Source organism: Corvus hawaiiensis, chromosome 22, assembly GCF_020740725.1.
Source record: "Corvus hawaiiensis isolate bCorHaw1 chromosome 22, bCorHaw1.pri.cur, whole genome shotgun sequence".
Taxonomy (NCBI): Eukaryota; Metazoa; Chordata; class Aves; order Passeriformes; family Corvidae; genus Corvus; species Corvus hawaiiensis.
In genome coordinates, this window is record NC_063234.1 from 6,163,831 (window position 1) to 6,191,796 (window position 27,966).

General features: G+C 44.8%; 1 protein-coding gene across 4 annotated transcripts; it reads left to right on the plus strand.

Moving 5' to 3' along the window:
• The first annotated feature begins 9 nt into the window (after window positions 1-9).
• Window positions 10-27,966, plus strand: CDC42 (cell division cycle 42). 4 transcript variants are annotated; one of them, XM_048326217.1, is made up of 7 exons: window positions 96-111; window positions 1,378-1,455; window positions 12,897-13,038; window positions 17,388-17,460; window positions 20,406-20,515; window positions 20,611-20,808; window positions 26,565-27,966. In XM_048326217.1, the coding sequence occupies exons 3-7, from the start codon at window positions 12,934-12,936 to the stop codon at window positions 26,652-26,654; spliced, it is 576 nt and encodes a 191-aa protein (XP_048182174.1). In that variant the 5' UTR covers window positions 96-111; window positions 1,378-1,455; window positions 12,897-12,933; the 3' UTR covers window positions 26,655-27,966. The 4 variants fall into 4 exon arrangements, with proteins under 4 accessions (XP_048182173.1, XP_048182172.1, XP_048182176.1 ...); XM_048326216.1 differs by lacking the exons at window positions 1,378-1,455; window positions 26,565-27,966 and adding an exon at window positions 25,081-26,304 and having other exon boundaries at window positions 10-111; XM_048326215.1 differs by lacking the exon at window positions 1,378-1,455 and having other exon boundaries at window positions 11-111.

Below are 27,966 nucleotides of genomic sequence, written 5' to 3' on the forward strand. Positions count from 1 at the left end.
AGTCGGCACGCCCCTCGCCGGCGCGCTGCGCGGTGACGTCACTCGACTGCCCCTGTGCCTGCGCTGAGGAGACCCCGCAGTGAGCTGCCAACGCCCGGAGGAGCGTCCGAGGTGAGAGTGGGGGGGAGGGGGGCGGAGACGGGACGGGGACCCCTCGCCCGACCACCGGGACCACCGACTGGCCCCGATCCTCGCCCGGCACCCACCGAAAGACCCCCGGCCTTCACCTTGGTCGGAGCGCCCGCTGTGCGGGAGCCGCCCTGCCGGGCCCGCTGTGTGTGCGGGGCCTCCCCGGCAGCCGCCTGCCGGGGGGAAGGGCGGCCTCTTCTCGGAAGGGTCTCGGTGGCTGCTGGCGGGCGCTTCCTTTGCGGGGCCGGGTCTGTTGAGACGGTGGGGGTGGCCGCCGCCTCTCCTCTCCACCCTTCCCCCCCTTCCGGGCAGCGGGCGGCCTCGACCCTCGGAGAGGCGCAGGAAGCGTTCCCGCGGCCATGGCGAGGCCCGGCTGCACTCCCTGGGCCCTGCCTGTACCAGCCCCGCCCTGGTCCCGTTCCGGCCTCAGCCGCGGCCCTCCGCGCTCGGTGTAGCTCGGCTGCGCCCGGGGCTGTGGGAGAAGCCCCGAGGGGCTGCGGGCTGGGCTGGGTGTGCCGTGCCACAGGAGCCCTGAGCCGCAGGGGGTGCGGGCATGGCGAGGGGTTGAGCTCCAGCTATGTGCCCTGCATAGACAGCGCTCAGTCAAGGAGTCGCAGGCTCTTCTGGGCATCTGCCTCACGAGCTGCAAGGCTGTGGATTACCTAGAGCCGTCCCACAGCTCTCGTTATAGCGTGATGCCACCGGCTGCAGCTGGGGCAAGAGCTAGCGCTGCTTCGAGGGTTGACATATTGACATGTGTTTCTCATTCTCCTTTGAAGTCTCATAAAAATGTATATACTGCAGCAGCATAACACCTGTCTGTGTTTTAAAGGTCTGTTTTAGTGATCTGGACTTCAGTTTTGTACTTATAAATAGGCAGAACTTGCAGTTGGTGACAGCAGTAGGAGGCAGTCGGAGAGCCAGGTAGCTGTGAACATAACAGCCAGCATTGGAAACCTCTGCTTAACAAAGAATGGTCAGGATTCCCGGTGTCCTCTCTGTGTGGATGGATGCTGTGGCCAAAGCAGCTGGAGCTCCCCGCCTGACAGCAGCATGAGGAAGACAGGCTCTGGCGAGGAGGCCATGTTAGATGGCAACTGGGTGATCAGAGGTGGCTCGGTCTGGCCATCTCTGATTGTCTTTGTCTCATGTTCATATGTGCTTCTCTCCGAGGGAAGGAGGTGTTGGTTGTCTCTGTTCAAAGTGTTGAGTTGCAGTACTTCAAACATCTTTTTCTTTTTTCTGAAGGGGCATTTAAAACCTGGCTCAAGCTCTTTGTGTTGTGATTGGGATAACTCAGTAAAGCATTACAGCTTCTCTTTTTCGGTAAGCAAATTATATTCAGCTGGCTGTATGTGGGGAAGCTGTTGTTCTGCTTTGTAAACTCTTGTTGATTAGGGTTCTGAGGAAGATATTATAGGCAAGTGTATATTTGAGTCAGGTCTTAGACATGCACATAAGGTTTGAATCAGTGTATTGCTGACTGTAAAAGTGGCTTGGTGTTTAAACTGTTCACGTTTATGCTTCAGTAGCAAAGAGAAGAAGGAATTTTAAGTGTTGGCAAGGAGTAAAAAATTACTGTGGTGCAAGATAAAACATGTTTTCACTTTGGTAGTATATCCTAGGCAGAAGTTTTAATCACTAGGTTTGCATACTTTGAACTTGGTTATTCATGACCTGCAACTGATGCTCTGAATTCATTAAGTGCCTTGCTTTAGGGCTGTTTGTTTACCTGAAACTGATGGCCAGGGCTGGGGAGTTCATGATGTTTTTACTGTTTAAATAGAAAAGCTCTGTAAGCTCTAGAGTGCGAGGTACCTGAAATGGAAACTGTAGTTTCACTAAAAAACCAACAGTAAACAGAAATGGAGCCCTGTGAAACTCCCAGGGATTTCTCTTACATGTGTGCAGTGGGCTTTCCTTGCTGTAAAAGCATCTGTGAGGCTGATGGAAAGTGCAGCGTGAAGCTGGCTACTAGTCTTGATGTAAAGGTTCCTTTTGGTTAAAATGCAGCTCTAGTACTAAAATAAATTTCCAAGTCTTATGAGCATACATAGCTGGACCTTTTAATTAAAACCTTTTCAGCAGCTCTGATGTTACCATGGTGGATTGGTGTAGCTCTGCTGCTAGCTCTGGAAGACTTGGACATTAAACGAACATGCAGCACTGCAGCTGAGGTGTGCGTAATCTGCCTGATGCTCATGTGAGTGCTCACAGCTTTTAAAAGTTGACTGTGGGCTTGTGTGTTTTATCCTCCTAATTTCTCTGCCTGCCTTTTGTGGTCAGCTGAGCTTTCCTGCCGTCCCTTGTCTCCATCATGAATTTATGATATGAGTTTCTAGAGCCGGAGACAGGAGGAATTGTAGGGGCGTGTAGTTATCCTCGCCTTTGAGGAAAAGATTCTTTCCTGAGGAAAGAATGACATCTTTTTTGTTCTAGAAGATGAAGGTGCTGTCAAATCAAATGGAAGTGAAATTGTTTTCTGGTGCTTCAGGTAGCAAGAAGCTCTCTTTAACCGTATAGTCTTCTTCCTTGGCTCCTTTCACTCTCTTACGTTAAATGTAGGTGGAAGCACCCTATTTTCAGTAGTTAATATATGACAAATAAAACAACCTACTGGCCAGATAAGCTTTTATCTAAAGTTTTAAAAGAAATTTAAAGTATCTTTACATTTCTGCAGCCTGTCAGCATTTAATCAGCTGGCTTCCTCCAAGCCCTTCACTTTGCACTTTATAATGGTTTTACACTATACAAGCTAAGGGTATATCCATCAGGAAATATTGCCATTAGGATTAGTAGGTAAAGAAAGCCCTTTCTCCAGAGTTTCTGCAAGGGCTGAAGCCTGGCACAAAAGTTCTCCCTCCCTGAGGATGTCTGGGCACCCCAACATAGCGGTCAGCTGCCTCTTGCAGCCTGTGGTGTGTATGTCAATGCCTGAGGTGAGTGACAGGAGTGGCATTAAGGCAGGTAATTCCCAGCTTCTCGTGGGGCATCCTTTAGGTTGTTTTTGAGTGGATGAACTGGATTTGTTTACCTGGCCCTGGGTGTGCAGAAAATGGCAAACAGAGAGAGCAAGAAGCAATGTTTGTGTTGTTGTTGTGTAATTAATCTTTGTAATCTTCCCTTGGAGTTTCAGAGAATGACTCTGACCTAAAGAGGTATAAAACTTCAAAATACTAATTGGCCTGTTTTCAGTAGAGCAGCTGTTCTTTACTTGAGATGTGTTGATTTTTCTTCTAAACAAGTGATATTTTATAAAGAGAAAACAAAGAATTTGTTTTGCAAAAGCTTTTAAAAGCTGTTTTTCTGTTTTAAGCTCTTGTGCTGCCAATTCAACCCATTACTTTAGAGTGTTGTGGCATTATTCCTACCAGGAGAGTTGGTCCGTACACTATTTTCTTGTCTCATGAAAAATTAGTACAAAGCCTTTTTTAATAAAGTAGCACGGGGGCTTCCTTGGGGCCTTTGTCTGGAGGGGATGTGTAGGTACTGGGTCATTTTTGCCAAGTTGTCCATGCCTATGATCAGATTGTGTGGGATCAGCATGTGTTTTCCAGCATAGACCAAACTCTGGCAGGTGAAGGTTTTCACCAAGCTGAAGTGGTGTTAGAGCAAGCCTTAGGCTGCTGTGGAGTGGGACTGGTAGAGGCCCTGGGGCAGCTGAAGAGGATTGCTGTTGCATGCGGTGCTAGACTTGCATGCTGAGGCTGCCAGAATTGTCTTGCTTTGGACCAAGCTGGTTTGAATTGCTCAGCTCTTCTCAAGTTGAAGGATGCTGTGCTGTGTTTCTGGTCGATGATGAGTGTTCTGTTTGGGGGAACTAATGACAAAAATGCTCCTGCAGCTTTGGATGCAGGTCAGGAAGGCCTCTGCCACTCTGTGAGCTGGATGGCTGCGTGCACCAAAGAGCAGCTGGGGAACAGCTAAATGCAGAGGGGCTTGTGTGGGGCCTGGATCTGACAGCAGCAGTGAGTTTAGTGTGTTTGAGCAGTTACCTTGAGTTCAGTGGTATTTCAGGGTTTAGTGCGTGTGAAGTGTTGCTGAGTCTCCGATGTCCTGGAGTTTCTTCTTCATGAGCCTCTTGTGCATCTGCTGATGGCTGAACAACTGCCAGTTGCCCAGCATGCTCTTGGCCCTGAGGAGACGGCTGCCAGGGCTCATCTTGGGCCAGGCAAAGTGGGGTGGTTCCATCTGCTCTGGTTCCTTCTGCTGGTTAGGTGAATGAAGGGTAGCTCCCCTGCTGCTGTCCTGGTGTTGGTGAGCCTTCCAGCTACTTTATTTTAACAGCAATCCAGGATAGCTCAGTATCCGGGAAGAGTTGCTTTTGCAGTGTTTTTTAACAAAGCTTTATCTCTTTAGTCTTAAAACAGCATGTTGGTACACAGCCTGAGCTATTCCCCCTGAACACAGCATGTCTTCCTGGGAACTTTCTGGTTGTGTGGATGGTGCACCTGGAGCTGTCCTGTTCCCTGAGCATAACAGGAGTGAGCAGGATCTGCTACAGTGGTGTGCAAGGCATGGTGCTTCTCATGGAGGAAAAACATGCCTCAAAACAGAGGAACTTCTGCCAGTGTCTTTTGTAGCACTGTGGAATGTAGTTGGCCACAGGAATGTGGGGAGAACTATAAGGGCCATGTGGGCCTTGGTTTGATGCTGTGTCCAAATAAGGGTGTAGGTGCATCTTTTTTTTTTTAAATATTAGCAGTATGCAACTAAGCTGGTGAAGATAGGGGTTTTTAAGTCGTAGTAAAATATTGAACAGAATTTTGTTGCATGTAGGAGGAAAACAGCCTTCTGTAGAGTACAAAAGTGAGGAGTAATAAGGTAAGATTAAAGTGCCTTTGACAGAAAAGGATTTAATGTAACCCCACACACTTCCCAGTGCTTTATCTGGGGCAGGTTTTTCCCGTGCTGATGCTACTTCTGACAGTGTAACCTTAACCAGAGTGATAATGGGAAAGTTGTCACTTTTGATTTTTTTCTGTGGACTTGGTGTTCAGATGAAGGTGGTTGGTTGGAGCCTTGAAGTGGGATAGTGGGCAATGCCTGTGGTAAAGCAGGTGTAGGCACAGCTGTACCACAGTGTACCTGGTGTGGCAGCAGAGTCCGCTGAGTCACGCTATCTAGTTGGTCAGCTTTCTGGTTTTGAATTTAGGGCTAAAATGGGATGACATGGTTTTCCCCTTCTTTTTTTGAAGTTGCAAAACTTGGAATGTGTGTTACGGTGCTGCTGGTAGTTTGGGCTCAGGCTATTAAAATTCCCCTGCCCAACTGTCTTCACTTCCTGTCTTGTGTGTGTATGTACCAGATGGTTGTGAGGAGCCTTTAGAAAGATGTGCAAAGTAGCTCTCAAATCTTAGGGAATTAGAAAAAGAAAATTGCATTAAGTATAGAAAATATCAGTTGATGTCAAACAGTGGGGTCCCTTCCAATTCAGCATATTCTATTTTATGATAGCTCTATGGTGATTGCATGTTGAGAAGAGATCTCTTACTGCTTCTTTGGCAATTCATAGTAACTTGTCCAGAAATGGGAGCTGCAAACCTGCAGAGGTGTTGGGATATGCAGGCTCTGTTGAGTGGCAGATTAAGAGATGCTCGAGGACCTCCGACATGTGCTTTATCTCCTACAGGGATTCCTATAATGATAGCAAACTTTGTGGGTTTCAGGAACAACAGGAGGCTATGAGGTCAATCAGGCCTGTCATGGTATTGATCCAGCTCTGTTGGTGATGGTGATCCTGTGGCTCTTCCCACTGCTCGCTTTTGTATGCCTACCCACAAGTTTCTCATGCTGACATCCAACACCAGGTTGAGAGTGTTGGTGTGAGCAGGCACATGGGATGGAGCCCACCAGTGTGCTCTGCTGCTGTTGGTCTCTTCAACCTCAGATAAAAACCCACCCACTGCAGATCCAGGTCTTTACATGAGTTCTTGTGTTTATCTTGACACAGCTTCTAGTGCAACTGAGCGTTTGTGGCTGTGTCTCGTAATTAGACATGCTTATAAAGTGAGCAGCAACACTGGTTTTTGGAGATAGAATTTGTACTCTGCAAGGAGAACTGGTAGTATTTAAAGGATTGTGTCTGATCTGTTAGTGACAGGTAATGCCAAAACAATGCTTAAAGCAGGATATCCTTTTCAAGATGCTGAACTGATGGAGTACAGGATTGTGTCTCAAGTCTGTCCCTTGTGCTTTTGCAGGTTTTAGCTTGGACTTCATAATTTCCTTTGCTCTAGAGGAGTGCAGCTCCAGTGCTGGTTTGTAGTTCAACAGCCAGTTTAAGCCTCACCTAAGAAACTAAAGACCCAGGCCATAAGCTTGACTTGGAACCTGTGGGAACAAGTGTATTTGTGTATGAAGTTTAAGTGTCTGCAGCAGCCTAAGCTGTGGGCAGGATGGGCAGTTGAGCTTGGGCACCAGGTGGTTTAGAACCTAATGTATTCTTTTACATGTCATTTGCCACCTTACTAGCATAGAAGTGGCAGATGTGTTTAGTTCTGGGGTGAGATCTTCATGAAGAAGATGATTCCTAGCAGGCTGGAAGGTTGGCTTTGGGCTGGAGGATGTGCACAGTGTCTGTAGATGGTTGCTGCACATGTGCAGAGGAGAATTCTGGCCATGGTGATACTGCTCTTAAAAACAGTTTTGCCTTCTGTGCCAGTTTATCCTTCTGGAGTTTAGCTCTTAATCTCTCTTAAAGAGAGTGGCTCCTGTTGGTGTTTTGCATCATAGGTTTGTGTCTGTACCAAGAGGTCCAAGGTATTCTTCCTGGTGCGGTTGGCAGCTGAGCCTGTGTGGTGCCTTCATTAGTGGCTTGGGATCTCTGCAGAGAACCGGTGTGTTGTACGCAGTGACCTTTGTCATGTAGTGTTTGTAATACAGGCATACAATACACCCTCCATGTAATTGCTGGTATGTCTCTCTGGTGAGGCAAATCAGGTTGCTGGGATTGTAGTAGCCAAGTACCTCTCCTGAGTTCCCCCTGTAATTGGAGAGACTTGTCACTTTGAAAAGGAAGTGTTTATTTTTAGTAGGGCTAGAAGAGATAGCTGAGGGCAAGGACCTTACAATGGATTGGATTAATTTGGGAAGAAATTACCAAGTACAAATGAATAATTTATTTAGAACTGTGTGGTTTTATAAGATATGAAATGAAAGTACTGTGGAAGGGCAAAAGTAGTTACCAGAGATCATGAGTAAAATCCTGTGAATATTGTTCCTTTCAGTGTGGACTCCTGAGTGCTTTGAGTTGGATGAGTAAACTGTTAGCTGTAAAATGACAGTGGGTGGGGAAAAAGAATCTTAGTTTTCAGAAATGGCTGTTTGTTTTCTTGGAATGTGGAGCAGGTGCCCAAACAGGATCCGGAAGCTGTGATGGACTGGTTAAGGTTCAACTTGTAAGCTAATGGTGTATCCCAGAGAGCACCACAAATGGGTTCTTGGTCAGCGGTGCCTTGCAGCAAGCCAAGGGAGCTGGTCCTAGTGATGAAATGACAGCAGTTTCAGTCCTGCCTGAAAGAGGAAGTGGTGGTGCTGCCGAGGCAGGAAGCAAGTTCAGGACTCGCAGACAGATCTGACAGCACAGTTTCCTTTGGCTGGGGGAATATACACATTTAACCTGAAAACAAACTTCAGTAGCGTAAAAGTTAGAGAAATTTTAACAAGCTTGAAGGCTTGTGGTTTCTCCTTCAGATTGCACGTACAGCAAAAGTGAAGGTGAGATCATGCAGATTCTTAACTCTGGGTGTAGTGGAGAACACTGATTGTGTACAAAACCTCACAAAATTTCACTTAATTCTGCAATTAGCAGTGCACACAGGTACTGGAACAGATTGCAGCTACTCTTAAGTTACAGAGTTTGTGAAAACAAAGTGCTCCCATAGTACCACCACATTCCATATGCTTGCCTTGCCTTTAGAATGGGAAAGTCAGACTTCCACAGGAGATGCAAGTGTGTTTGGGATGGTATGGCTTGTGCTTAGTCAGTGGGAACCTGCCGTAGGTACCATGGATTTCTTCAGCCTTTTGTGATCAGTCAGTGTTTTGGTACTTGAACAGGCCTGTGTGACCAAAGTCCATCACTCCAGAATTTCCTTTGTGCCAGGAGGGATTACCGACCTCCATGATGTCCCACTATTACTTGCATCTCTGTAAACACTTTTGGAATTGAACCTAAATGCAGATCAGCTGTCTTCCACAAAAGTGTAATTGAGCTTCAAAGCAAAATTCTGTAAAATGGGCCTATGAATTTGACAGAGTTTGCATGGCTGTGTAATCCACAGTTTCCAGGATGCCGGATCGCAGTTCTCTAGGACATTGTTGAGTTCTGTGAAATCCTGCTGTTGTGATTACATGCTAAGCAGGTTAGAATCCAGCAAATACTACAAGTATTGTTAGTTAACATGTACTTTACTGAATTTGCTGAAGTTTTTGGTTACACTGCAGAGAGGCTTGAGAGATTAAATCAGTGCAATGCTCCATTTTTTTTTTTTTTTTGTAATTTTTATTTATGTTTTTAAGAAGTCTTTAGAACTCCTTGAACAGAACTAGGTCATATTGATCTGCATTGCATTCTCAGTCTCTTATCAGCTCTCCTTTCTGGGCTTGGCCAGATGGCTCACAATTACATGGCTCAAAATCCACTCACTGCACTCAGGCTGGGAAGACTTCAGTGCTTTCCAGTCTGTTTCAATTCCCTCAGATATTTAAAACTGCTACGAGTGCTCTCTCTGCTGGGTGTTTTACATACAGACTTCCTTTTATTAGGTGGTGTCTTCAGGGGGGAAACAAGCCCAAAGCCTCTGTAACTTCTTTGTTTCTATCTCCCTTGTTGTTGCACTCTGGGGATGAGTTATTCTCTGGTTAATGTCAAATTGGATTAAATTACTTTTAAACCACAAGTTAATGATGTATGTCTCCTTAAAGCTATTCCTATGGAAGAGTAGGTCCCCGGATAGTGAATCTAAAGCTCCTTAGAAATGAGCTTGTTTTCAGCTGTGATCTGTGGACTTCTAAGAAGTGCAAAACATGAAATAGCTCATCCAGCTAATCTAGAAAGCCTACTAATCCAAGGAAGATAATTTATTCAGCAACTCCACTTTGCCACTGCTAAGACTTTGGAGACCTATGCTGAAGACTCTTAAATGCGTTTAGAACTTACACCATCTTGTCTCAGTATTTAAAGTTATACATCCGTTAAAAAAAAAAGTGGGGAGATGCCTTTACCCAAGAGATGTGCTCACATTTGTTTTCTTCCTTTTAATATGTAATCTTGAAGTGTCTAATTGGGGCTGGGGGGAGCGCAATTCATCAACTTGTGTGAGAGCAGTGGTACTTGCTTGTTTCATAGAGAACTTCCAGTGGTCCAGTTCAGTGGTTTTCATGGTAAACGTGGTTAGTTTTGTGCTTTAGAAAGGAGGGGAAAAAAAAAAAAAAGAGAAAACAGCACTGCCCAGGCTTTTCCAGACCCCTGTTGTGCCATTCAGGTTCTGTTTTAGGCTTCAGAGCAAGGCTTTGGGTTATTTGTTGTATAAGAAAGTTTTGTTCCCACTGCCAGAAAACTGAAAGGGTCAGGTCACCTGCTAGAAAAAGATAGTGCATGCTGCCTCACCCAGTGCAGTGGTGTGTGTGTTTGAGTCGTTGATGTGCACCACGCCAGTGCTTCACTTCAGGAGGGAATTGGAGGTGCAGAGGGAATGAGCAGTGCTGTTGTAGATGCTCTTGGTTTGCAGTGCCGGTGTTCTCTGCGAGAGAAACTGTGTGGATAGGGCTGATAGCTCACTGCCAGCGTTGGAGCTGTGGCAGGAATAATGTGAGCTATGTGCAAGGTGTGTGTGCGCAGCTGGTGCTGTGTCAGCCCCAGTTTCTGACCTGAGCACTTGCCAGAGAACAGCAGCTTCTCTCCCAGTGCCAGTGTTGGGACTTGACTGTGTCCAAGGACAGGAAAGAAAGTGAAGGCTTGCAGCACACTCTGTGACCTGAGATGTTTTCTAGTACTGTGGCTTGCTTGGTGCTCTCTGGAGTAATGAGCTTTACAGAATAATACTAAACCCTTGTTTTTTCTTTTTGCGAAGGTGTATGTGAGCTTTTCTGGTAATAAACAACATTTGGATTTATAGAGAGTCATGGATTGGTGTGTTGCAGTGAGCACAGGGAATGCTTCAGAGCCGGGATTTTATCTCTGGTGTGCTTTCTGGTCTGAAGCAGATGTGTAACCTGCAAATTACAGGTAAACAAGGAAATGCAAATAATTGGGGAAGCAGGTAGAAGAGGGAGGTAGAACAGGAAGGGAGGATTACAGCATGGAGGAGTTCTGGTCTGCCCAGGGGAGAGCAGGGTGGAAAGCGTGCTTCTCTAAAGGGGTGACTGTAAGTGCTGTTATGTGAGAGGGATGGATGTTCCTCCACTTGTGCCAGCCCTGGGATGAGCAGGGACAGCTGGAGCGGGGGTTCCAGGGACTGGCTGGGCAGTGTAACAAATTTGAGTGGAAATTGGAAAAACATATGAGAAGTGGCTGGGAAACCCAGTGTGGAGATTTGTTTTGTACTTCATTTACTAACTCTGAGAGGAATTCCTGGAGGCAGCAGTTTACCTGTGCTGAACAGTGGCAGAGCTGAATGCTTTCAGCTTTGCCCAAACCAAAAGGCAGGTGGTAGAATTGTCTTGGCTATACTAGTGGGGCATACTGGTTACTGTGGCTGGGGTTAGCTGGAATGCACTTGGGTTGTTTGCTCGGCCTGAGTTTTGGTGTGTTTTCCTTTTGAAAATCTCCTTAATGAGTGGCTCATCCCTTTCCACCTTTGCTTTGAGCATGAGGACTTTCTTAATGTGGGCCTGAGCTGTGCTGTTCCACTGCCCGCTTTCTGTCTGGTTGCTTTTTTTTTTGTTCTGAAATGGGACTTTCTCTGGGATCAGTCAGTGCCGCCAGCATGGCAAGGCTGAACTGTGGAAGCACTTTGCAATATTGAATAATAGTACTTGGATGTAAACAGTTGAACTGGCCTGAACACAGAGGATGTCTTTTGAAACGTAAGTAATTGCTTTGTCCTCCTGAGTAAATACGTGTTTGCTTCAGGCCTGAATTGCAGAGCTTTTTGCTGTAGTAATGAAGGGCCTGTTGATAAATCTGCACAGTGCATCCTGCTGAATGTCCACTGTGAAACTGAGATCTGTATAAATCAATAGGTTCTATTGATATTGAAATTGGGCACCAAGTAGAGGACCGGTGGCAACACCTGATACTTACACACATCGTTCATTGTCTCTGTGTTTGCTGAAAGAAGATTTATAGATGAGGATGGCAGTGTAAGTGGCTTGTGTACCAGGTGCTGGCTCATGGCCTGCTCTGAGAATCTTTGCTGCCATTTCCTAAAACTGCTTGTGATTTTTGTCCGGGTCTTGTGGGAATGGTGGTGACTAGTATTCCCCTACAAGTATTGTTCTTAGGAACTTTGAGGATGTTTATTATGAAGGTAGCTGTCTTTGTTGAAATCTTAGAGCATCCCTGCAGTATCTGAAGAAGAGCTGGGGGTGATATGTTTCTTTTGAGTCCCTAGTAATTTCCTTTCCTTGCAGGCATGACAGTGTGATATACAGTATCAAATCATGTTGCTGGCTGTGACTAAAGCCTCAAAAATCTGGATTTGCGCTGTACTTTATTCACATTACTGTAAGAAGTGAAATCCCCAGGAAGTGACCAAATGCACAGTTCAGGAGGGTTTGATTTGGGTTTTTTAATGCAGTTACCCAGACCTGAGAGCCGTGGCAGCATCCTTGCTTGGCTAAGGCTCTGCTGTTCCTGTGGTGGCAAATTTGCTGCTTGCAACACCCCCTGGTGCCCGTCAGGACTACAAAGACGTTGCAGCAAGTCTCTGTTGCTGTAAATAAAAGTACTTCGGATGTTATGATGCTGACAGTCAGTGAGAGCTTTGCAACTAATTTGCTGGGGTCAGGATTTCACACATCTGTGTGAAGGAATGACCAGAGGCCTGGTACTCCTCTAATTAAAGTAATACACGAATGAAAGACGGCCATGCAACATTGGAGGTAGCCAGCAAGTGTTTGGAGGAGATATTGGTGATACATACTGGTTTAGTTCACATACTAAAGTTTTTGCTGAGACAGTGTTGGAGTAGCTGGGTGCATCTGGATTACTGAAGAGTAATTCCCTTGGGATCTGAATGCCCTGCTGAGCTCTCAGTGCTGTTAACACTTCACAGTGGGGATAGAGGTGCGTGTTAACTAGCAACTTTAACCAGAAGATTGTAAAATGGTGCTTAGGCCTTAAAAAAGGCGGGGAAAGAAGAAACTAATCATATTTATTTCTGTCTGTACACCTTAATTTTTATTCCATAAACTAGCTTGAAAGCACTGCCAGAATGTCTCATGGTGAGCTGCTCTCCAGAGGGAGCTCTCGGGGAGGCAGGTGTGTTACTGAGCAGCTCTCAAGACCAGAGCTTACACTTCAAGCTTTCAGTGCATCTGGGGCTAGATGCTTCCATGCATTAAAAACCGAGTCTGGAAAAGCCCAAAGATGTTTTTGCCCACCTCTAGGTAATTAGGCAAAAATTCTTTCGCTTATGAATGTGAGCAGCTTTGTGTGTGTGGTGGAGAGAAAGGATATACCAGCTCATTTAGGAATGTCTTGTTTTCATATCTCAAATGTGCTGTTAGTGGTTTGGGCTTGAGTCAAAGGTGATGTGCATGGCTATCTAGTGAGTATGGGAAACATCTAAATACATGTATTTCTTTTTTTTTTCTTCTAGGTTCTCTTTGGAGTTGATATTCTAGTAGATTTCAGCTATGCAGACGATCAAGTGTGTAGTAGTGGGTGATGGTGCTGTTGGTAAAACCTGTCTCTTAATTTCTTATACAACAAATAAATTCCCGTCGGAATACGTACCAACGGTAAGTGTGAGAATGGCTCATGTTCTTTGGGCATGATGGGGCAGGGTAGCATGAGTTCCCTTTCGAACTAACCTTGATGGCATGCATGCCCTAATATGTGTTCTTGCAGCCTGCTTTCCTCTTGGAGACTGACTAATACAGCATGGAAAAGTAGCAATCAGTCTGATACCCTGCTGCTGCCTTCCATATCACCTGGTAATGGTGGTCAGTTCACCTGCATCTGGTCAGTTCTTGCTGCTTGATTGCTCTGCAGAATCTGTGTTCTCTTTGTGGGTGGATTCTGTGCGTGAGATTAACAGTGTGAGCAACTGCAGACCAGTGGAGAGCAAGCAGTAGGAACACCTGTTGTCCTGGTTGTACTCTCACTTCCTGCTACACCTTTGTTTCTAGGGAAAGGCATGTTTCATGTTGCTGGAATAGTCAGTGACTACAGTTAACATTTTCTGAGGCTCATTTTTCTTTTGCAACTCCAAAAAGTTCTGGAAAGATCCAGAGATGTAGTGAACTATGGAGGGTGACTGGTCAACTTCAGCTAAGAACGAGGACTGTGTTTGGATGCAGTCACGTTCCTCTGTACTTCCAAATGTATGCCAGTTTATGTGTAGTCCTTGACTATGTTGAAGTAACCTTTTTGAGTTTCACAGGCTCCGTTTTCTGAAATACCGAATCCCTTGATGTATCTAAAGTTTTAGTTGAGAGCAGTTTGGCTGCCTGTGAGACATGTGCACAGTCTTCCTGTTAGAAAAGTGCTTTTCTGCTTAATATTGCATATGCAAGATCATATACTGCCACTGAGGTGCGTCAGTTTTTAGTGAGGTTGCTGCAAGAGACTTTGACAGCTGGATGCACTTTTTAGTAATTTTGTCTGTTGTGGACCTGAAAAGGCCATCTTCTACTAATACACGAGTTGAAGAGTTTACCTTGGTATCCCAAACAAATTTGGGTCTGGAAATGCATCACAGAGAACACCCGCCGGTGAAAGGGTTGGTAATATTCTCTGTGTTACAAAGTAACTCAGAAGACCAGATAGCTCCTCTGAGATGCTGGGTAGCTCTGCCCAATAGCTCTTCTGGAATAGGACTTTACAGAAATGTCCTTTCTTTGTGGGAAAGAAGTTGCAGTAAACATCATCACATCTTTTGGAGGTATTGGCTTTGTATGCTATCAAAATTTTTTCAACTTACCAAATACAAGGTTTGTCCTGTGTAGGACAGACTTCCACAAAATAAAAATGTTTGTCTTTAGCTGTAGATCAGGAGCTAAAGATGAAAGGACTCCCAAACCTCATAGTGTTCAGGGTAAATGCAGTGGCCACAGTTGGGAACTTGTGGATTGTGCTGTAAGCATGGAGACCCGGGATCAGCCTCTCTCATGGGCTCTGTTATGGATTTGTACAGAAGTGGCATTTGAAACTGTTTCACCGTTCTTAAGTTTTTCAGTGGTGTCAAGTATCCTGATGTGATGCTTGTAGGGCTGTCACATCCTGTGCTGAACCTTTGGAAGGCTGCTTGTCCTATTTAAGCTATTGTTTGTAGTCAAGGCAAAATGAAGTTGGTCAGTGAGTTCAGCACTGAGTGTTTCTATACTTATCCCTTAAGGGAAGTGATTAAGTTGAAAAATGTTATAATCTTAAAATATGTGTTTTGAAAGCCTTCAAGTTTGTCTGTTGTCCTGCACACAGTAGTAGTGGCCGTAAATCTCTGTTAGCAGGAATGTGGAAAACTTGCTAAAAAGTTAGTTGCCAGTGAAGTGTGTTCAAGGTCCTAAGGCTAAGGTGCTAAGGCTTCTTTATAGTGCCTTTCAAACCTGCCCCATGTTTCTGGCCTGTTACTTATCTGTGAACTTCATGGCTTGAGGAACTTGCTGTTCCGGAGATATCAGAGGCCCATTCCTAAATCTGTGAATGACCTAGAGGCATATTTCAGACTCTGGAAACTGGTGTGTAACCTCTGATATTCCAGCTAATGCTTCTAGTAGTGAATGGACAGAGAAATAGAACCAATACTGCTGTGCTTGTGCAGTGGCCTGGCCACAGTATGGATGGAGAACATACCAGTTCAGACTGATAGATAGTTCTGTTCAGTTGGCTCTGTGTTTTGCAATCTTTTCTCTTTATGGAGGATATTAGCCAGTGGAAGATGGATTTCACAGTGGTGCTGCACATGGTTTGTTACCTGTGTGTTTTTGATCTTGTTGCCATTCTCAAAAATCAAGGCAGTGAGGGGCACATCTATGGAAAGGCACTGGCAATGTTTGGGTTGTGACAGCTCAAGTGTGAGTCTTCTCCCATGAGAGCTCATGCCAGCTGCTGCCATGGGCTTTCTGGCATTAGCAGGAACTGAAACTTATTTGGGCTCTGGTTTTTAGCCTTTTTGGCACAACTGAGGATGAAATTGTCTGTGACATCTGCTATGAGACTGTAGTTGCCAGGTTTGTGTGAAGGCCAGCCTCGTAACCCTGGCCTCCTTAGGGCTCTACCCCAAACATTTCAGTAGTAGCTGTACCTTAACAAAAATATTGAAATTAAAAAATCCCATTTTGCGATAGGGAGCTTTAAAAATAAAAAAAGATGAAAAAGAAGACATGCTAATTGCCTTAAAAGGGCAGCTACAGGTGGTAGTGAGCAAAAACGGGGGGATATCATTGGGGGATTGAGCTGCTGACCGTCTTCTGACATCTGGAAGAGCAAATGCTCTGACCTTCATCATTCTGGTTCCTTGTTCTGTTCCTAGGAACAGAGGAGTCCTCATCCTGATCTGTCTTTTGGGGTCTTGAAGCAGTTCAGGCGTGTTGAATGTGCCCTGTGAAATACTTTCCACCCTCCCTCAGCCTCAAGGTGTTATTTGGAGCTGGATACTTGCGTGTTCAGTTAAGGCAAACCCAGTGCAGCGTGTGATGGATTGGGCTGCAGGTAATGGGAACGAGTGGTGAGGTCTCTTGCAGTGCTTTAAAATCTTGAGTGTACTAATTCAAAATAGTGTGAGAAGTGGATTTCTGCTTCTGGATGATGCTGTGGGGATATGCAGTGTGCAGTGGCCGTAGTTGCTTTCTCAGTCATTGTGAGTAGTGAAAAGTTGAAAAAATTAGGGTAGTGTCAGTGTCTTTAACCAGGGCAGTCAGGTGGGAAGGAGATATCTGAACTCTGGGAAGTACAGCTTTGAAGTGCAGTCTCAGTGCTCTTACCTCAAATTTTGGTGGTTTTTTTCCCAATGACCTAAGCTCTTGCTATATTAACAAGAGGTGCATGGGACTGCTTATTTTCCACATCCCTCCCTGCTTGCTTCCATGAAAAGCCTTTGAGGTGGCTGCTGGCCTCTTTCCTGTTGGGATTTACTTCAGCTGTGAGAACTGCTCAGGCTGCAGTTCTGTGAGGAAGCAGAACTTCCCCGTTATCATTTGGAGATCCCGACTGGCCCCAAGTGACCATGCAGCAACTTGCAGGGACAGGTGGTGGGTTTTGGTTTTTTTGCAGTGGGAAGGATCTTTTGCCAAAGGTAGTTTCTGCAATACTGTCTTTTGTGGTTCTGAAGATAACATGGTAATTGGAATGAAGGATGCTGACCTCAGACATAGCACTGCTGAGTGGCTGGGTGTTGGAGGTGAGCTTTTGTGTAGGCCCTTGTGCTCAGTTGTGCTCTAAACCAGTTAGTGGGTGAAACGGTGGGTAGTGCTGGCTTTGATCTGTGCAGTGGGTCTGTCCTGGAGGGCAGTACTGTTGTGCCAGGTGATGTTGCAGAGGCAATAGTATTTGATATCTGGAGTCAGACTCTCCATTTAGATTGAATTTGACACAGGCTGATTTTTATCAAATGCTGCTTCCTTCAAAGATGGAGGATAAATCCCTTTTGAAAAGATGGACTCTATAATAGAGCTCCCTAGATATTTAGAAATACGGACTTCAGAGGATTTGGGTACTGTGAGATGCAGCCCCATCACTGTGTGCCCGAAGGGCGGGGCTGACATTACCCGTTCTGTCCTTGTGGAGATGTGTTTATTCTGTCACACTAAGGTTTGGAATTTCTGTGGCAGCGTGGGAAACCTCCTTGCCGTAACAGGCAAACACTGTTGTAGGTGTTTTGCTCAGTGGTTTTTACCATGTGTTATTCAGTGGTGTACATCATACGCCTTTGCTTTAGTATGTCATGGAAACAGCTGGAGTATCCCTATTCCATATGGAATTGTTCTGTTAATGGTATTAGTGGTAATAGCAGTGTAAGCTTGATGGTTCTGTTTTCCTGTAGAGGTGTCTCTTGTTCAAATCAGAGGTGCTCTGGCAAGATGGGTAAGCTGATGGTTTGAGAGATGGCCTGTTCATGTCCCCTCTGAATGTGTGTCTCTTTTCTTGACAGGTTTTTGATAACTATGCTGTAACAGTGATGATTGGAGGAGAGCCTTACACCCTTGGCCTCTTCGATACTGCAGGTGAGAAACCAAGTGCTTACGTCATTGTACCTGACCAAGATTTACCTGAGGTGATGTTGAACATGGAGACATACAGTTGGGGGTTTTTTGGTGATATTTTTTTTTTTTTAATGGAAGGGGAAAATCTCTCTTGATTCTGTCAAGACAGAATGACTGATATTGGAATGTCTTAAATGTGTGTATGTCTCTGCATCCTTAATGTGGATGAAGTCACGGTGTGGATTTCATAAGCCCTCTCAGTGCGTGCTTTTAAAAATTAAAAATCTGCTGGCCTCTTGTTTAAGCTGCTTCTCAGTTTCAGGCTGGAGAAATGTGCAGTGATTAAACAGCTAAACATTGCTTTGCGTGTGTGAACAGTTACCAAGAAAGGGTAGAAACTGGTTCAGCTGCTGGATACCCTGTCTCTACTGCATAATAATACTGAAGTGATGTGGCAGCAACTGGTATTGTAAGCTCTTCTTCAAAAGAGCCCTTCTAGAGAGCTTAGTTCATAAGCTTTCATCTAAAATTGTCCTGATATAATTTAATCTGTTTCCAGCTGTATTCTTACATGCATCATTAGCGTCTAATTTAATTAATGAAACAATCTTAGGTTTCCAGTTAAACCCTATAGCTGTTGAAGAAACTTTCCTGTTTGCCCATCCAGGAGCCATTCTGACAGTCACACTTCACCACCTGAGCTGGGACTGAAGTCTGTTTGTAGTAGCAGCTCCAGTGACCCAGTGGGGCCTCGCTTGACGCTCAACGTGCACCACACTTTGCAGTCAGACAAGGTTTCCTTACTGCCTTGGTCCCAGGTTTCCCATAGATGTCTCAGATGTCTAGATCCTTAAAATTTAGTTGTGGTGCAAAACCAAAATAACAGCTTGAGCTAGCGCCTCTGAGAGGGGACCCTGAACAAAGCAAACTGTGGGCTTTTGTGTCCCTCACAGCGTGTGTTTGAAAGTCTGGGGGCTTCCAGCTGAATCCTTGGCTCCTGCTGTATCTCTGAACGTCCATCAGCTGGTGGTGCCACAGGTCCCTGGGCCCTTTTTTTGTGCAGAGGGTCAGTGCCTGCTCACCCGGGGCTCCCGGACACCCAGAGCTCAACCTGCAGCTGGCACTGCAGCTGTACCCTGAGCTGTCTGTACTGAATGTATTCTTCAGCATGGCTTCACTTTAGCTCTCCATGTTCTCCTCCCAAATGGGATTTGTGTTCCCATTATTGTAAGCTTCCTCGTTCATGGATAAGGAGTTAGGTGGAGAAGAGAGACTCCTTCCTGACACGTTGTGTGGTGTGCTCTAGGGACTTGGTGGTCCTACAGCAGTTGTAGCATTGCATGGTCCCTGTGTGGGTGAAAGTTGTGTTGGGTCCTTCTCTGCCTGTTTTCATGATGAGGGTTCAGACCTCTGAGAAGTGGTGTGTGCGTAGTTACGCACATTCATGTACTATCAACATGAGCAGTGATCCAGCCTGTAATTCTGAGCAGTTACCAAATGACCTGAGTGCATGTAGGTGACTCTCTGCACTTGTGAATGTAAAGGCTTTCTTTCCAGAGCTGGACTTCTGAGGGGAAAGTATTTGTTCTTAATGGTTGCCTGCTTTTTGCTAAGTAGCAGCCAATACAGGTGACAAAATTTGGCAATGAATGAAACCCCTATTTTTAGTTCTCAGGTTAAAACCCAAGTCTGTGTTTTGAGCTTGTACTTGGAAGACAGACTTTTTGGAATATTCTGTTAATTGCCACAGGATATTTTAGATTTAGATTAGATTAGGAAGAAATTGTTCCCTGTGGGGGTGGTGAGGCCCTGGCACAGGTTGCCCAGAAAAGCTGTGGCTGCCTCATCCCTGGAAGTGTCCGAAGCCAGGTTGGATGGGGCTTGGAGCAACCTGGGATAGTGGAAGGTGTCCCTGCCCATGGCCAGGGGTGGAATGAGATGAGCTTCAAGGTTCTTTCCACCCCAAACCATTCTGAGACTATCATTCTGGTCAGTGCTTACTCCTCTGTGTCCAGCCAAGCACAGTAGCTGAAGTAGGCTGTCTAGATTTCTGTTTTCAAACTGTAGGTCTTTTCTGTTGAGGTGTCCCAGGTGTTGTGTCGGCTCCTTCAAGATTCTTTGAGGTCTTTGTCTTGTATGATGAATGAGACAGCATTAGTTGGAATCTGAGACATTTTAACCGAGTGCTTCGGATTTGGTTGTCAGTGTATGCAGCAGCTTCAGTCCCAAATTTACTTTCTAAAAGCAGTACTGCTGAATTGGGCAGGAGGAGGTTTAAGAATGAGTTTAGACAGAGTCAGGCTGGTGGATCAGTGCTAATGGTGCCTTACAGAGACTGCTTGTCCACAGGGACTCAAAGGGAAGAGGCTGGCTTCTTCCAAAACACAGCCCATGCTGGGACTTTAGTGATGTTTTTGGAGAATACTGCTGAGTGGCCTGGTCAGTTGTGTACCAGCAACATTCTCCTCTTCTTGCCTGGAGACACTTCACTGACTGCTCACAGAATAAGTCAGAACATTCTTGTGAACAAAACTATTTTTTTTCTCCCCTTCAAAGAGCAAGGTTTTTTTTGCAGGGTAAGGAAATTTGATGGCATAATACCTGTAATGAATGGACTAGGTGCAGAGGACCTCCTCTATAACTGGATCCATGTTCTGCAACCTCCCTTTATAATTGAGGAGGGTGTTAAGCAATCTGAGGGTGTTTGATCTCAAAATGTATTGGAGGCTTCCCAGCTTTCCTGTGACTTTCAGCAGCTCGCTGTTACATAGCAACTGAATGAATTCTGGATTTGAAACCTAGATTTTTGAAATGTTTGAGTTCACCATTCTTAAGCTTGGCTCTTTGCTTAAGAGTTAGGATTAATCACAGCAATGTTACCGTGATGAAATGTGCATTCTGGCTCCCTATAAAGGGCAGGATTTTGTTGTCTGGGTCTAATACAGTGTTAATTTCCTCCTCTCTAGGTCAGGAAGACTATGATAGATTACGACCTCTCAGCTATCCACAGACAGATGTATTTCTGGTCTGTTTTTCAGTGGTCTCTCCTTCTTCATTTGAAAATGTGAAAGAAAAGGTTGGTTGAACTCTGCCTGAAAAGGGAGCTGCTGAAGTATGTCAGGAGTTATCTTAGGTGGTTAGTAACAAATGCTGTGTCTTGTCTGTCTTTAGTGGGTACCTGAAATTACTCACCACTGTCCAAAGACCCCTTTTCTGCTTGTTGGGACCCAGATTGATTTAAGAGATGATCCCTCAACAATTGAGAAACTTGCCAAGAACAAGCAGAAGCCCATAACTCCAGAGACTGCTGAAAAGCTGGCCCGGGACCTGAAGGCTGTAAAATACGTGGAATGCTCTGCGCTTACGCAGGTGAGGGTTGGTCTTTGACCATTTTTGCTTGCTTATACTCCATACTTTTTTCAGTTCCAGGGAAAAACAGCTCAATGTGGATGTGAAAGGGTGTAAACTCTGTTTCTGCTATTTACACTGTAGCTTTCTCTTTGTTGTGTTGTTCTAAGGCACAGGGAATTGGCAGTGGTACAAGGAAAATCAGCCTGTGTGGCTTAAGCCTAGTGTTGAGGGGTGATGGAGGAGGATGTGCTTACTGTGTTTGCGTCTGTGCTGGAGAAAAATAACTGTTGAAAACTCACTGAAAAATGAAAAAGGTACATTACAGACAATAATTGGGTTGGGATACAGAGTGCACCTCACTGCTGAAGCGAGCAGGCGAAGGAAAAAAAAAGCCTCTCGTAAAAGTTAATGCTGTTACTTGTAAGACCGGAAACCTTCATAGTTGAGAGCTGCCTTCTCTTCCTGTGCAGCTGGTGGTGAGCTTGTTTCCTGTGTCCTTCCTTCAGATGGAAGTTCTGTTGAAACAGAAAATAACAGTTAAATAGTTCTTAAGACAGTTCTCACATCATGTTTATAACTTGTGAATGTGAGTGTAGAGCCAGCTAAAGTAGCTGATTTGAGGGCAAGAAATGCAATTATCTTTTCCCTTTCAGTTAGGAATACTGGAGTGGCAGCCATTTTCTGGCTAGCTGGTCTGTTGCCTTGGCTTTGGATGCTCTGGGAACTTAATCCTACTCTTGCAGAGTTCCTACTCTTGCAGAATTGACTACAACTCTTTTAACAACTTCCTTAATGCTGGTCTGTAAAGAATTTGTTCTTCCTGATGTGCATGAACCAGGGTGCACAGTATCAAGCCCCTCACTCTTTCCAGTTATGTTGTGCATTCATCTCCTTGAGCACGAAACTTTATTGCCAAACTTCACAAAGCCTGAAGTTCTACTTATCTTGCCCCTTTTGCCCAGATTGCATGTTGACCATTTAAAATCCATTCAATTTAAAATTCTGAGGCTCTTTTTGTAACAAAGACTCGCCTGGGTGTTTCCTGTGAAGGAAGTGGCTTTGCTGGAGTTGTGCAGGATGCTGGCACTGGAGGTGGTGTGGTGAGGCATGCTGCTGTTCATCCTGGGAATCCCTGATCAAAAGGTGGTCTTGGCCGTGCTTCCTAACTGCCCACAGGCAAGCTGAGGGTTATTTATGCTTGGGCTGTAATTTTCTTGGATCTGCTCAGCCCCAAAATACCTTTTTAGATGGTGTCTGGCACAGCCTGAATGCTGCTGCTAACTAGGCTGTAGAACCTGCTAGCTGGGTAAGTACCTGCAAGGGCCTTTGTCTTGTATTGCTCACTGAGACCTTTCCTCTGTAGCTTTGGACTTGCCTTTTATAGTCTGCTCAAATTGCATGGAATCACTTAGAATTACCAGAGGAAGAGTTGATATAACAAAAAAGTGGCAGTGTTTATCCATTCTTTCTATTTCCAGATAGACTAATCTGTATCTGTTGCAGTGAACGACTTTATGCACTTGGAAGCTCAGCCTGATTTTTTTCCAGAGCATTAGTGCTTGTATACCCACTGATAATTTTAGGAGTCAGGAGTGACCTGGGAGGAGGGTTCAGAAGCCTTCTCACTTGTACGACTAGTCGGTTTGCATCTGCTCCATTCTTCTCCCTTCATTTGTTGTTGACTCACAAAACACTTTTTTCCTGGGTCTGTCATCAGTAGCTGGTGAACAGCAGCATAGCTGAACTGCGAAGGGTTGTGTGGAGCTCTTGCAGTGATCTCACTGGCAGCTTGCTGAACACAGAAGCCGGCTGCTTCCCTGGCCGGGAGGGTTGTTTTCCTACCTGCAAGGCAGTGCTATAGGAGCTGATTTCAGCTGAAGTGAGACTCAGCTGGGTATTCAGTCTCTCTTTGCCTTGGATGCTGTCTGTGCAGTTCACCTCAGCAGTCCAGGCTGTTTTTTTTCTTCCCAACTAATTTACAAATGACTTTGGCAACCCACTAGCAAATAGTCGTAGAATCATGGAGCTGGCATTATTTGTTTTTGTACTGTGTGAGTCATGAGAGGCTGAATTTCTGAGTTTTTTTCTGTAAAGACAGAGTATCTTCTCCCCCAGTTTGGATGAATGCTCTATTGGAGAGCCAGTTCTATCCCCTTTTCCTCAGGTTGTGGAATCCCTTTTTGTGATGAAGGCATTTTCAGTGTCCATCTCCAACCTTTCTCTACAAAACAGGGCCCAGTGTCACTGTGACAAGTAGGTCAGGCTTTGCTGTTAGGAAAGGGTGACTGACAGATTGCAACTACAGTGTTTGTTACTTCTGTTACTCTTGGGTGCAAGTGTATGAGTGGACTTTCTGAAGCCCAATCCTAGTACCTAATACCAGAGAGAGTGCTGAATTTGGTTTCTTTTCCCTCCTGATGGTAGGTTGACAATTTTGACACAGATTTATAAAGGGCCTTAAGTTGTCCATAAACAGAGGGAGTAAAGGAAGCCTGATCTCAGCCTGTTCCCTGTGTAACACAAAAGTCGTGATTTTAACAGGCCTGTGTGCCTGTGGTATTGAACACAGCTCCTTTCCCCCATGTTGTTACTCTTGGTCATCCAGGCTATTAATCCTGGTCCATTTTCGCAATAATTTTGTCCCAGTCGTTTTTTTTTTTTATCCTCTTCCCTTTTTGGCTAGGTCCTTCAAACCAAATCCCACATTCTGCACTCCTGAACAAATTTCTCCTTGGCAATAGGAAAATAAAAGAGGAGTCTCTGAATAGGAGGATTTAAGTAAAATTGGTTTTTTGACTCTTGTCCTGCCGGGGTTCTTCATCTGTCTAACAGTGCATAATTGATTTTATGCCACAGCATTATTCTCACAGAGAAGGGAAATCTAATTAGTACTTAGACTTCAGAGGCATTATTTATCTGAAGTTTTTTAGCTCTTTTGTGAGCCTGAGTTGGAACTCATTTAAAGAAAAAGAAAAACTGCTGGGGAGGATGTACAGAATGTGCAGAATGTACATTGTCGTTTCCTTAAATACTGTTCTTTCAAGTATAATCTTGCATGTGATGGCCTTAAATGCTTCCAAATGGCACTGCGTTAGAGGTCTCCCATGTATGTGCTTCGGTAAACAAGATTAAAGACCTTCTAAAAGGGATATATCCAGTATAACCTGTAAGGGAGAAACCAGTTACATTTGAGTGATCTTAAAAGAAGAAGTCTAAATTTTGCACAGACTGCAGTTGTTTACAGGATGTAATTGAAGCTTTTCTGTTTGCCTTTAGCTGTCATAAACAGTTCTCCTGAGTTTTTGAAGGGTGCACTCATGACAGTAGATTTAGGCGAGTCCAGTTAGCCTAAACTGAGCCAGGTTTCACTTCCAGTGTGGTGTGTAACTTGGCAGAGTTGGGTGGGAGTGGTAACACCCTGCACTGTTCCTGTTGTGCTTACAGCAAATGCAGCGCATACTCCGTGCTCCGGTGTAACCCCTGCAGAGTCCTGCAGCTCTGTGACTGCTTGTCTGGTGTTGGATCCCAGTTGTTCCCACTCCTAACGCTGTTCCCATCTTTCTGTGGTTACACTTGCTTTGGAAACTAAACTGAATAACTGAAATGCACCATTTCCATGCTGGCTCCCAGTGTCAGAGTAGCACTGGTAAGATATTGCATCACTTCTAAAGACAGAGAGTTAGTGACTGCCAGTGATGATGGCTTACCAGGGAGGTCCTGCTTCCATCCCAGATTGTGTGTTCCCAGCCATTTGGAGATCTTCAGTTATTCAGGGGCTGAATTCACAAAGCAGAGGAGTTGTTTGGAGCCTTTGCTCTGGACCAGCTGCCACCTGGAGAGTTGGGAGCAGTAGTCTGTGCATCCAAGGTGCTCGCTTATCCGTGGGTGATGACAAAAGGTTTAACTGACCTTTTTGGTCCCTGTGGTGGGGCAAGCTGCTGTCTGCTTGATTTATTCCCCTGTAAACTCCCTCAATGTATGTACAGCAGTGGAGTGGAAACCGTCACCCTTTTTCTGCCCGCACCCCCATGTTCTTGCTGTGTTTGTGCCTCTGCCCTTCTGAGTGTTGATTTTGTCTGACTTGGCCTGTCACATGTTCTGTCTGTCTGTCATTGACTTCTGGGTCATCTAAATGAGATTTCCTCTTGGGATCTACTTTGTTTTTTGCAAAGTAAATCTGTTTACTGCCTCTGTGAATTCAGCCTGCTCCTGAATGCTCTTTGTATCTGCTTGTTTTTCTCTAATCCTCTAACCTGGCTGCTGTTTTTTCTCCTCCCCTCTGTCTTGTAGAGAGGTCTGAAGAATGTGTTTGATGAGGCTATCCTAGCTGCCCTCGAGCCTCCGGAAACTCAGCCCAAAAGGAAGTGCTGTATATTCTAAACTTTCTTCTTCCCCTCTTGCTGCTGCTTCCTCTGTCCCACTACAGTAGAAACCTGGTTAAAAATGAATCAAACCACCTTGATTGAAAGCTGTTGTGCCTGCTTGCCATCTTAGAGCAACCTCTGTATTAGCTCTTGGACTGAAAACAGTACTTGAGATCTTTAGTAAAACATTGTGACTGTGGAACGTGAACTGGACTCGCTTAACTCCCTGCTGCTTGGGTTGCCAGGTGTGGCTAGCTTTATAATTCAGGCTGTTGGGGGAAAGGATTTGGTTACATCATTATTTAAAGAACATTCAAAAAAATAAGAGATGATGTTTGATCTTCCTGAATCCAACTGAAAGAAACAGTGTGAATGTTTTCAATTTCTACTTGTGACTCTTAACTGTATTTGCATGACAAAAGTACCTGAACTGGTGATCTGCAAATGATGCTGTAACGTGAAGGGTTTTCTGGTTCTCCTGTGTGCAGTGAGATGTTTTCTGTTGCTGTTGCTTTGGCTGTCTGTGCTATAGGTGGAGTATCTGTCAGTCTTTGGGGGGAAGGAAATATTGATGTACTTGCTACTGCTTTATGAACTGTTAAAATTCTTGCTTTCACTAACATGGTAGAGCTCTTCATTTCAATAATCAATCCTTAAAACCTGTTACTGTAAGATGTAAAGCTTCTGCTTACTATCGTGGTTCTGATTTTTATTGTTTTAAGGAAAAAACATCAATTGTAGCTTGTCTTTAAATTTTGAAATTAAAAATTGCGGTTGTTTGTATAAATGACTGATGAAGCTTTATTCAAGTTGCACATCCTGGCTCCCATTTAATCCTTAACAGAGTGTATGGTACCCCTCTGTACTCCTCCCAGTTTGACTTCTCTGCTACCATGGCAGCTTCTGGGCTCTGCCTGGCTACTTCTAACCCTGGGGTGTTTGGGGCTGGATGCCCAACCAGAGCATGTACTGGACCAGGTTATCATTGCATGCTTGCCTTGTTTCTCCTCCACTGACACACGGGTGTGTGTTGTCCCAGGTGTGCTCCAGGTTGAGCTCTTCCATCCGAGTGCAGCACTTTCTACTTTGCCATTAGCATGTGAAATGTGTGAGTAGCCAGTTAATCATAAAAATTGCTTTAAGGAAATTACTTTGGTGCGTGTGTTTTGCTTCTTGTGAAGTACACTGCTCTGCTCTCAGAGGATAAGTTTTCTTGTTCTGAAAATGAGATGCTGTGCTCGGGAGCTGCTGACAGCAGTGGTATGGAGCCTTGCTGGGCAGGCAGGCTTTGGGGATGGCAAATCTCCATCTGTCCTTAGAGGGGTGTGGCTGCCACTTAGCTTTCTGGGGTTTTGTTTGTATGAAAACTCAAAAATGAGACTGCCCCTTTCTCTCTTTGCCCCTTTTCAGAAAGGCCTAAAGAATGTATTTGACGAAGCGATATTGGCTGCCCTGGAGCCCCCGGAGCCGAAGAAGACTCGCAGGTGTGTGCTGCTATGAACATCCCTCCACGGCCCTTTCTGCAAAGCTGGTGTTTGATGTCATACTAAAAGCAATGTTAAAATCAAACTAAAGATACAAATTTTAAAATTTGTTTTTGCAATAATGACAAATGCCCTGCACTCCCATCTCCCCCACACGATCCCTGTGTGAGATGAGAATGTTAGTGTTTATTCCCCAGTGCCCCCTCAATTCAGTTAAACTAGTTAATTTTGAGTAATTATGTATTATCAGAAAACACTGATCATTACTAGTTTTTTGTTTATTGTTTCTAATTTTTTTTTGTTTAACATCAAGGCATGCTCAATGACTTTTTCTGTAACAGACTAATTTTAGGCTGTTTTACTGAAGCCTTGCCCCTTATGCCAGTGTGGCAAAACTTGGTTCTGGTTTCTAGATCTTGTAGGGCTGTTCTGCAGCCAGCCAGCCAGCAGCCTGGGTATGAGCAGACTTTAGTCAGGAAAATAAAATGTCCCAAGCTGGTGCTCCTCTAAGAAGGATTGTAGAAAACACATCTTCTCTGAAGTTGCCTTGTATCTTTTTCCCCTGGCTTTTTTACTGTGCAGGTCATAAATTTATATCCCATCCTCTAAGTTATGAAGCCTTAGGAATAGGAGAATGATTTTCTCTGGATGCACCATCAGACTTGAAACTAACTTGCCAGTCTCTTCCTTAATCTTTGCCATCATAAGCTTCTGGCTCATGTTGAAGAAATAACTGCGCCTTTGAAAACATGCCTAGCTGGGTCAGTTGGCTTTTAACGAATCTACCTTCTGCCAATCCTTAATTATTAGAGAAACGCTTACAATTACCAGCACATACACTGCTATTGGACACCCTGAAGGGACCTGGGATATGCTGCAATGGGTTTTGGAGCTGGCTCTGATGGTGCATCTCTTGCTGGATGGCTTGGCATCCTTCAGGGAGGGGTGGAAAGATAGGCCTGTGTCAGTTGAAAGGAATTGCAGGGAGGGGCTTCTGGTGTTTGGTGTGGCACCATATTGGGACCAGTTGAGGGAACCCCTTTTTCTGCATTTTGCTCGTGAGTAACCTTGAACCTATAAGAGGGGCTCCAACCCCTGAGGATCATGTGCAGGGTCTCTACATAGACCAACTGCAGTATTGTAAGGATTTTACCAAAAATATATTTGGTTTGCAAATTCAAATTTTTTTAAGACTTAGGGAATCTTCTCCATCTTCCAAAATTTCAATTTCTTGTAGACTCATTAGTGTTGAACCAATGCTTTTTCATGTCTAAGTTCTTTGTATATGCATTCTTTTCAGATGTATTAAACATAAAGTATCTTCACAA